Below are 10,720 nucleotides of genomic sequence, written 5' to 3' on the forward strand. Positions count from 1 at the left end.
CGAAGTACACTTCCTGAAAATGAATCTGAACACTGATGAGGACAAAATTGAGACCCAGTGCAGGTTGGTTCAACATCAGGTGCTGCTGGTGGTCTTATTATTAAAAACAGTTTTCATACTGAATTTGGTTCATGTTACTTCATTTCCAGATGTTTTAAACATACTAATCCCGTAAAGATTCCAGAATTAATCAGACATAAAGAGAAATTGACAGGATTCAGGATTTTGTAGAATCAGTTGCACCTCAGTACCGCCGCATACCAAACATAACTAACACCCTAATCTGCAGCTCTCACACTCAAACACAAAGCTGATCAGAGGATCTGCGTGAGCGAACCTCACGTGCATGGCTCAGTTGCTGCTGCCCCCCCCTCCCACCCAGGGGATTTTAGATTTGTTTACAGGTTGTTGTATTGATGTTCATCAACATCGTAAAAATCAAATTAAAAATGTGTTGGAGGTGAAAATACAGATTTGTCTTTCCTTTGATGAATGACACATAAATACAGAAACATGTGGGGAGGAGAAACAATCTCATTCTAAAGCATTGTGCTGATGATAAATTGTGTTAATGAATTGTTGTTTGTGGTCCTTCGACAATCGGCTGATTGATGCAGTAGTTGTATCAGCTGGTAGATCAGAGCAGAGCTTTCAGGACTCTGGTTTATTTTATGCCTAATGGCTTCTAGTAAGAAAATGAATTTGTTTGTGGAACAGATGGAAATCAAACCACAATATAAAAATAAATATGACAAAAGATTTAAGCGCGTAGATCCAGAAATATTCCAAAGGACAAAATCGGGAGCAAATACGTTCCTCTTTAATGTGTTAGGAAGAAGAGAAAAAAAAAAAAAAAAAACATTTTACGCGAGAAGCTTCTGAATCCAAAACCTGAAAAGGGAGTTTTATTTAAAATGAAAACATTTCACAGAAACAAAACCTTTTTAAATTGTTTCACTTCTCACGTCCTTTCGGTTTGATGCTGCTTCACAGAGATGTTCTGTGTTGCTGGTTGAACCTGATGAACCGGCCTGCGCGACGAGTTTACAGAACATCTGTCGGTTGTTCGTTTCCTTCCGCACCAGTAAACAGTTTAATTCTCCGAAAGAATCAAAGTTTTTTTTTATTTTGAACCGGATTCACTCCAGTCTCTGCTTGTTGTTCAGTGTGAACGATGTCACATCACGTCGGATTCCTTCCACCACATTCGGTTCAGACGAGGATGGTTTGTAAACGGGCTTGGTTATCGCCGTGGTAACCACTGTTTGTTTGTGCTGCCTTCATCCTCCTCATCGTTACTGCTGCAGCAGTTTGTTTCCCATCATCGCTCAGAGACGAGAATTAAAAAAAAATAAGAGCAGAAAGTTTCCCTTTGTGGTGAGCAGGCAGGTCGATGGGTGGAAGACAGACATACTGCCAAGTCAGCTTTACTACAAGTTCCCCATTTATCCCGAAGTACGAGTAAATAAACACATGATAAACGGTTTAATGACACTTTGATGTAAACGCAGCTGTAAGGTGTGTTGCAGTCTTGATAATGTTTTGCCTCCAACTTCTCCTACGAAGACGTATTTTTAGGTCGAGGAGTCAGAAGGCCTCCCAAACCTGCAGACAAATACAAATTTAACCAACATGTAGGTCAACATGGGCGTCTACCGACGTTATTACAGTTACCGCAACGTTATGAGATGCGAAGCGCAAATCCAGAGACTGTTCCGGCTGAACGCAGCACAGCGATGTTCACAGAGCAGGAGGAAGTGATAAACTTCACGAGTCAGTATTTAAAAGTTCCATCTCAATGAACACGTTACACATATTTATGATTTCACCGTGGACCTGAAACTTCTGGAGAGAGCGTCCATTTTTTTTTTTAGAGAGCAGAAAGAATTCCAGGGAGGTAAATCCAGCGTGTGCGGGCAGCAATGCACCGCGTTGTTGTAGGCAAGACAGTCGCATGTTTTCAGTTCGCTTGTGAACGGGGGCGTGTTGTCACGTTGAAGAACCAAACCGCCATCGCTCCCACAAGCTCAGGTTGTTTTGCTGCAACTGTTTTTCCCCTCGAGACGCTCCCAGAACGTCAAGAGTAGAACTCGGCGTTCACCGTCTGACCCTGGGGGATGAGTTCACGGTGCACAACCCTGTGAGTGTCAAAGAAAACCTGCGAATGTCACTGCTTTCTCACAACATCGCCGAAGGAGAGCAGGTGTCGTGTGAAAAATCTCCATGACCACCTCTGATGATCTCAAGACAGCGAAGTTGCGCCACCCTTGAAACTTAAATGCCACTCGAAACATCGCCCTGCTCGTCGCTTCATTGGACTGAAAGCATTTCAAGGTTAGCTGTTGACAGTTTCCGCAGTTTAACAGACAGAACAACTTTTGATGCGTTGCTGAAGTTTCAGGTCCACGGGGAAATCAAAAATCCTCACCTACCAGTGGTGGGAAGAAGAAAAAAAAAAAAAAGGACTCAGGTGCTGATGATTAAGAAACATAACTCATGAAGGTCAACTGCTTCCTCCTGCTCCGTGCACATCGTTGTGCTGCGTTCAACGGGAAGAGTCTGAACTTTTTGACGGCACCCGGTTCCGTGTCACAGACCATTTACTACATGTTTATCATACACGAGTGGTGTACTCTTGACAGTCCACGTGCTTGCAGGATTAATTTCACGTTCAGTCTGTTTGTCACAAACGTCAGATAATACTGAAAGTTCAATAAACGAGATAAAACACGGAGCTGATCCTCGAACACCTGCTGACAAGTGGACTTTAACGTGGAACACTTCCTCAAAGTAAATCTGCAAATTCCTGGTGGTCTGCAAACAGACACTGAAGCTTGATTCTTATCCAGCAGTTTAGAGGAAACTTAAAAATGGCGTTTCTGCTGATGACCTCTGACCTGTCTGCTCCAAACCAGCCCAAAGTCTGAGACCTCCAGGAGTCCTGATTGGAACCGGTACGCATTTGGAGGTCGGATCAGCGCTGTCCAGTGTAAGCTCTGAACCAGGAGGTGACGGAAGCAGCAGCAGAAGAGATCATCCCTCCTGTGTTAGCAGAGGGCTGGGAGACCTGCAATGCACTCTGGGAAAGATCCATGGACTGCACGAGGAAGAGGAGGAGAAGAAGAGTTAGACATTGTTATACCTTTTGTCGATAAAACTAACGCTGAAGGTGTCCTCTGTGATCCAGGTGTTCCTACCTGCGAGGGGATGTCACAGAAGCGAGGGCTGGGCACCGTCTCCCAGTCCGTCCCCAGGTCCGTCTCCTCGTCCGTCACTACCTCGTCTCCGCTCTCCTCCGTCGGCTCCGTTGCCTCCGGCTCCACAAACTCCATCGACTCCTCCAGGTCGCCGCTCACCTCGAACGGACCGGTCCTGAAGCAGACAAATACAAAAAAAAATAATTAAAAAACACATGGTTCAGGTTTCAGGTGGATTCACAAAACCTGGTCACTGCCTGCTCTCCGATTGGTTGGTCTGATGGTGGAAAAAAATTATCTAAACAAACAGTAAAAGCTTTAAAGGTTCCAGGTTGTAAAGATTATAAACTGTCGACTCCGAGCACCACACTCAGGTGTTTAGTTATTGATCAGGTGTGTTTCTGAAGGTCCAACTGTGCTGCTCTCACCTGCCCAGATTGTCGTTGTCGGGGGCAACCAGAAACATGATGTTCCTCAGGGTGTGATGGGGGTGGAGCTTCTCGGTGTCAACATGCTGAACACAAAGAACAGGTCCACTGTTACACTTTGATATAATAATGAATAATTAATTATCTATAATCAGCCGAAGCAGATTTTTTTCTTGACTGGTGTGAAATCCACTGAAGATATACGAGTGGAAAACATACCGGTGAAAACTGAAGCTGCAACAATTCATCAACAAGTTGATCAACAGTAAATTAATCGACAACTATTTTGATTTATAAATATTAGTTTCAGTCATTTTTCAAGCATAAAGTCAAAATTCGATCCATTAAGTTTATTTTTAGGACAGTTGGAACATAGTGAATGAAAGAAAATGAGTCAAAAATGGTGCACAGAGAAAATAATCATCACATTGATCCGAGATTTGATAAACCAGATGTTTTCAGTGTGTCTGACCTGAGAGAAGCAGAGGTGAAGGATGTTGGTGTTCAGTTTGCTCAGAGCTCTGGTGAAGCGGTAGCGGCTCAGATTCTCTCCACAGAACTCACTGAAGGAAACACAGACAGACGAGTCATCAGACATGTGAAGCAGCAGACACACAGGCGGTCGGATTATCTTCCTGCACAAATTAAACATCAAAAAAATCAAATATAAAGTCTGCGCCGAGATCGGGTTGAACACGTCCGGCGTCTGTGGAGAAGCGGACGCTCTGTTTGCCGCACTGCGTTGTGGACCTGAAGGCAGGTTGTGGACGTGCGTCCCGTCCTACCTGTTGCACAGCTTCTTGGGCAGGTTGACGTCCAGGATGTGCGACAGGATAGTGACGAGCTGCGTGGTGTAGCAGAGGGCGGCGCTGATGGTGTGAGCCGGGTTGATGTGGTCCAGCTCTGCAACGTCCGGAGGTCAGAGGTCACATTATCAATAACAACGGGTCATCAAATCAAATCAGGATGGATGTTTCAGTGGACAGTTTGGAAAACACACAAAGACATTAAAAAGTGGAAAAAAAGAGAAACGGAGACAGAGATACAAGTATTTTTTCTTAATAAGGTTGAAAATGTACAAATAAATTAAATAGAAAATAGATGCATATAAATAAAACAGTAAAAACAAACGCTAACTTTTTTTTAAACCACATCACAGAAAGGCAGTGTGTAAGCTCCGCCCCCTCACCTGGGCCCTGATTGATGCTTTTCTCCTCCACCCAGCTGTAGTAGGCGGAGCAGTCTCCGTTGCTGGGCAGGGCAACGGGGGGTCCCGTGATGCTGATGCTGGTCTCTCCGTTCTGGTCGTCCCAGATCCAGCGGCCCGACAGGTAGGTGGTCCTCCGGGCCTCGGCCAGCTCGCTCACCGTGCTGGAGGTCAGCGCGGGGTCGCACTCCGCCACCACGTCCGCAGGGTCTCTGATGGACAAACGCAGGGGGAGAGGACAAACTGACTCACCGGATCACAAACAAGAATATCTGACAAACTTCTTTCATGCCTGCCGGTTATTTTCTTTTGGAAAAAGCTCAGCAGCTTCTTGTTTTCAGCTGGCGCCCAAGTCTCCGATTAAAACGATACGAGCTGGGAGATAATAATTCTTATTTAAAAGCAAAACACAGAGACACACTGAGTGCTGGTAAAAAGTTAAACACCAGCAGAGACACTTCAAAAAGAAGAAATAAACCAGCAGCTGCACTAAGAGTTTAAAAAGGCTCTCGCAGCGCTGACTGACTCGACAGTAAATCCCTTTTGCTGCGGTCATTTGTGTTTTAATGAGGCCCATGCTCCGCTGCCTCCTGCTGAAGACCCCCTCTGCTGACCTGCTGCCCTGTTTCTCCTCCTGCGTGGGGAAGATGTGGGTCGTCAGCTCAAGGATGTGTTCCCGCCTCAGGGCCGCCAGCTGCCTCAGTCGGCTCTGCTGCTCCCGGCTGCGTTTCTCCAGCAGCTCCCCGAGATGCCGGATGTGGCGCTCGATCTTGTCCCGTTTCATCTGGTGGCGTCCGGCCCGACACTGTAGCCGCTGCGCCTCATCCTGGGAGCGCAGGAGCAGCTCCTTATCTGCAGCATTCGAGAGGGGAGGGAGGGGGGGACAGCGTTGCATGCTGAAAAGAGACAAATAAAACTGCAGCCAAGACAAAAAAAAAAAAAACGCCTGCAGAGAGACTCACCGCTCTTCACGTCCTCGTCGCCCCCGGCGACCGCCTCCTTCAGCTGCTCGATCTTCATCTTACACGACATGATCTTCCATTTCTGAGGAAACAGCAACTCGTCAGTTTTTTCCCGTCTGATCCGAAACTCAACACACTGCTGAACGCAGACCGGTTTACAAAAATGTCGCTGGCTCAGCAGAGAAACCCAAAGAAACTGACAATAAAATATGAAAATGACAGTGTGTTCATTTAATTTATAATACTTTTTTTTGGAACACTGCTCAAAAAAATAAAAGGGAACACTTAAACAACACAATGTAACTCCAAGTCAATCACACTTCTGGGAAATCAACCTGTCCAGTTAGGAAGCAACACTGATTGTGAATCAATTTCACCTGCTGTTGTGCAAATGGAACAGACAACAGGTGGAAATGAGGCAATTATCAAGACAACCCTATAAAGGAACGGTTCTGCAGGTGGTGACCACAGACCATTCCTCTGTCCTCATCCTTTCTGGATGATTTTTGGTCACTTTTGCATTTTGCCAGTGCCCTCACCACTAGAGGTAGCATGAGGCGGTGTCTACAACCCACAGAAGTTGCTCAGGTAGTGTAGCTCATCCAGGCTGTGGCAAGAAGGTTTGCTGTGTCTGTCAGCAGTGTCAAGAGCACGGAGGAGATACCAGGAGACGTGGAGGGGGCCGTAGGAGGACAACAACCCAGCAGCAGGACCGCTATCTGCTTCTTTGTGCAAGGAGGAACAGGAGGAGCACTGCCAGAGCCCTACAAAATGACCTCCAGCAGGCCACTAATGTGCATGTTTCTGTTCAAACTGTCAGAAACAGACTCCATGAGAGTGGTACGAGTGCCCAACGTCCACAAGTGGGGTCTGTGCTTACAGCCCAACACCGTGCAGGGCGATCGGCATTTGCCAGAGAACACCAAGATTGGCAGCTTCTCCATTGGCGCCCTGTGCTCTTCACGGATGAGAGCAGGTTCACACTGAGCACATGTGACAGACGTGACAGAGTCTGGAGACGCCGTGGAGAACGTTCTGCTGCCTGCAACATCCTCCAGCGTGACCGGTTTGGCGGTGGGTCAGCGATGGTCTGGTGAGGCATTTCTTTGGAGGGCCGCACAGCCCTCCGTGTGCTAGCCAGAGGTACCCTGACTGCCATTAGGTACCGGGATGAGACCCTCAGACCCATTGGAAGACCATATGCTGGTGCAGTGGGCCCTGGGTTCCTTCTGATGCATGACAATGCTAGGCCTCATGTGGCTGGAGTGTGTCAGCAGTTCCTGCATGATGAAGGCATTGATGCTATGGACCGGCCTGCCCGTTCCCCAGACCTGAATCCAATCCAGCACATCTGGGACATCGTGTCTCGTTCCGTCCACCGATGCCACGTCCACCACAGACTGTCCAGGAGTTGACTGATGCTTTGATCCAGGTCTGGGAGGAGATCCCTCAGGAGAACATCCGTGGTCTCATCAGGAGCATGCCCAGGCGTTGTAGGGAGTGCATACAGGCACGTGGAGGCCACACACACTACTGAGCCTCATTTGGACTTGTCTTGAGGAATTTCCACAGAAGTTGGATCAGCCTGTGATCCGATTTTTCCACTTTTATTTTGAGTATGATTCTGAATCCAGACCTCCATGGGATAATGATTTTGATTTCCATTGATCATTCTTATGTTATTTGGTTCTCAACACATTCCACTATGTAATGAATAAAGATTTTCAAATGGAATATTTCATTCATTGAGATCTAGGATGTGTTGTTTAAGTGTTCCCTTTATTTTTTTGAGCAGTGTATTTAACTGAATTTGCATTTTTTTGTTCGGCCCCTTTAGAGTTTGTCTTTTTGTGACTGTTTTCCTCTGTGTACAGTGACTGGTTCTGCACTTTAAATCCACATATAGATCATGAACATCAGCTCACTAGTTCATCCATACATATTTACCACAGAGTCAGGATCTTACTGCAGTAAGAGGGCAGCCGGCATCAGCTCATTCTAACCAGGTTATCTGTGTTTAATGGTTTTGGTTGAAAACACAAACAGAAGAAGAAGAAGAAAACAACTCACCATCTCATCAGCCTGCAGCTTCCTGTCCAACACCTGGAGGACACTGTGAGGACAGAAAAGGATGCATTTAATCTCTGTTTGGTCCGACACAAACAATTTCATTCAACTTTATAGCACCAAATCACAACATATGTCATCTCGGGGCTTAACAGAGGAAACTCCTCACAACAGAACTTTTCAACATTACAGAAAGGAACCCAACAGTTCCCACGAGTGGTAGATGGACGGAAAACTCCCTTTTAACAGAAAGAAATCTACGACTGAAGCAAACTCGGAGGTGGGCGGCCATCTGCCTTAACCGCAGATCAGACACATTTTCAGCATCACAGACAGAATTTTCGGGGTTTTGACAATATTATGCAGCTGAAAGAAATCCGTTTCAGAGACTTGCATTATGTGGGATTTAAAAGGTCAAACTCTGGTCAAAAATAAAACTAAAAAAAAGTTCAGTTTAGGGCTAAATAAAATAACTTTTCTGAATTAACAAACAGATTGTTACAGGTCTAACTGATTTGTTTAATTCCTTTTCACAGACAAATATATGTATTGTCTACCTAACAATGGAAATGTATGTAATGTTTTGTTATAATATCGCATGATGGAAGTATTTAAAAGGCGAAGAGTATCGCACCGAGCACGGAACCTTGTGCAACTCCATGTACTGCAATTGTGCGAATGGAAGTAACATTGTTGACAGAAGCAAATTAAAATCGATCTAACTGGTGATTTAAAGCAGCCTAGTGCAGTACATCTGATCCTATGACATGTTCCAGTTTCTGTAATACACTTCATTTGTCTTCGATCTGTCCAGAACACGTTATAGAGACCGAAACCTCTGCAGGTTTTTACCTCTGATCCAACCGCTCCTTCTCCTCCTTCAGCTTCTCCAGCCGCTCCAACTTCTCAGAGTATCTGCAGACACAAACACTTTCATGAAGGATTCAGCAGACATAAGTCAGTGCAGCTCATTTGGTCCCCTGGAGGCATCTCAAGGGGCCCCTGCAGGCCCCCCCCCCCCCCGGGCCCTGCAGGCCTCCTCCTCCCCCCCCTCCCCCCCGAGTCCCCCAACTGCCCAAACGCCCTCACCCCACACATTCATGGAAACTATGGAGGTCGAAGTTATTTTGGGTTTTCACGTGTTGTGTAACTAACAGGGCAGCTTGCCAGCTGGCTAAAATTATACCAAGTTACTACACTGACTCAGCGCTAACAAGAGTTAGCTGCTAATGCTAACCAGCCCACGCTGGTGACTCAGTTTTCAGATTATCGATCAACTTTCTTAAAAAAAAAATATCCACGATGAACCTGAATGTACGTTATACAGCTTTGTCACTAGCAAGAGAAAGTTCTACTTTAAAACATAAATACTGAACTTAACGAGGTATTTCTATCTTTAAAAGAACAAACAAAAGAAGAGTTAATAAAAAATAAAAAAAAGACCTTTGTTTTTCGGTTTGCAGCTAATTTAGCTGACTTCAACTAGTCCGGGACATTTCTCGGTGGTCCACCTGCTTATTTTCAATGGAGCAGCTGCGCACTTCATGGACTTCAGGAAATAAATAAAGATTGAAGATTTGCGGGGTTTAATGTGACTGAGTTCGGACACTGATGTCAAACTGTGCCGATGTTTACATGTTCAAAACAACACGTACAGAACCAGAACACGTCGCGTGAGTCTTCTGAGAAATCCCGGTCTCAGTAAAAAAAAAAAAAAGGTCCGACCCTGGAAATAAAGTTCGTCCCCGGCGGTGAGAAAACGGCGAACTTTTTACCTTTCAGCGTTCCTCCCGTCGAAGTACACGAAGTCTCCGGCCTGGACGCACCGGGCGCAGGTGAGCCTGCGGCGCGACGTGCTGCACAGGGGGCACCGCTCCACCGCCACGTAAAGACCCTCCGCGTCGTCCACGGACTCCACCATCACGCAACCCGGGGTGGAGTGAGCCGGGTGCGGGTGATGGGGACGGAGTGGTGGCGGCGGCGGCGGCCTGCCCCCGGAGTGAGAGCCCGTGGACGAAGCACCGCGGTCCGGGCCGAGCGGCGGGAGTCCCGCTGAGGACGCCATGGAGACAGAAAGCTAGGCTGCTAACGCTGTTTTACCGAAGCTAGCTGGGGACTTGTGCGCTCTCTGTGGCTCCAGGCTGGTCGGCTGGCCCTTAAATTCTCGGTAACATGTTTTTTAAAAAATCCTCTGTGGAGGAGACACACAAGTGTTTTTGTTTTGATGAGGAGTCGATCAGTGCGCCACTTCCTGTTTCCGCTGAAAACGTGATTGGTTTGTTTATGTAATGACGTATGAGGTGTGGGCGGATCCACACGACAGGTTGCTGCTGCTCGCCTGCTCCCAAAACATGCTACACAGCCAGGCTTGATTAATCCTGTTGAATATCAATCAGCAGTCAATTCGATCAGAAAACAATTTCTTACAGTTATTACATGTTCTAATGTTAGTTGGCCTTTTTTTTTTCCTTCTTTTTTAAAATATATTTGTACCCTCCTGCATTAAATAAACTTTATGAAGACTGCTGTTCCTTAGGTTTGATGAAAATTGTATTTAAATTGTTGAGATCATGAGAAATGGCAGATTAAGTTGCAAAAGTGTTTTAAATCAAGTCAATGATAAGGGCAATATACAAAGTATATGAGAACGTGTTAGGTTCTCTGGTGTGCCCTTTTTAGATGACATCATTGATAATGAAGCACTTTGGGAAAATTCAAGGGTTCCAAAAGGAAAGAGCGTTTCCTAACAGACACTGTATGTATGTGTGTAGTGGGTAAATGTTTAGGTTTGTGCACGTGATGCAATTAGGCGTTTAGGCATGCGCACGTTTATGATATTGATATATGAAAACACAGCGG

The 10,720-nt window shown here is 46.0% G+C and overlaps 1 protein-coding gene across 1 annotated transcript; it reads right to left on the reverse strand.

Moving 5' to 3' along the window:
- Positions 1 to 876: 876 nt before the first annotated feature.
- On the reverse strand, positions 877 to 10,143 carry atg14 (autophagy related 14). The gene is made up of 11 exons (XM_069717067.1): positions 9,637 to 10,143; positions 8,714 to 8,776; positions 7,865 to 7,907; positions 5,795 to 5,876; positions 5,447 to 5,684; positions 4,815 to 5,044; positions 4,411 to 4,528; positions 4,098 to 4,188; positions 3,626 to 3,711; positions 3,198 to 3,372; positions 877 to 3,097 (listed from the first exon to the last, which is right to left on the reverse strand). Exons 1-11 carry the CDS (start codon positions 9,924 to 9,926, stop codon positions 2,975 to 2,977), a joined length of 1,539 nt encoding a protein of 512 aa, XP_069573168.1. The 5' UTR covers positions 9,927 to 10,143; the 3' UTR covers positions 877 to 2,974.
- Between the last annotated feature and the right edge of the window lie 577 nt (positions 10,144 to 10,720).

The sequence above is a fragment of the Brachyistius frenatus genome, unplaced genomic scaffold, assembly GCF_029030835.1.
Source record: "Brachyistius frenatus isolate BFR_SWC_R1_liver_20210118 unplaced genomic scaffold, ASM2903083v1 Contig_168, whole genome shotgun sequence".
In the NCBI taxonomy this organism is placed as follows: Eukaryota; Metazoa; Chordata; class Actinopteri; family Embiotocidae; genus Brachyistius; species Brachyistius frenatus.

What these genes read in the sequence shown, in the direction of transcription:
- atg14 (XM_069717067.1), bottom strand. Translation starts at nt 9,926, where the DNA reads ATGGCGTCCTCAGCGGGACTCCCGCCGCTCGGCCCGGACCGCGGTGCT. An exon ending in CGACGAGGACGTGAAGAGCG is followed by an intron (nt 5,685 to 5,794) that starts GTGAGTCTCTCT and finishes CGAATGCTGCAG; the next exon opens with ATAAGGAGCTGCTCCTGCGC. An exon ending in TCTGTGACATCCCCTCGCAG is followed by an intron (nt 3,098 to 3,197) that starts GTAGGAACACCT and finishes TTCCTCGTGCAG; the next exon opens with TCCATGGATCTTTCCCAGAG.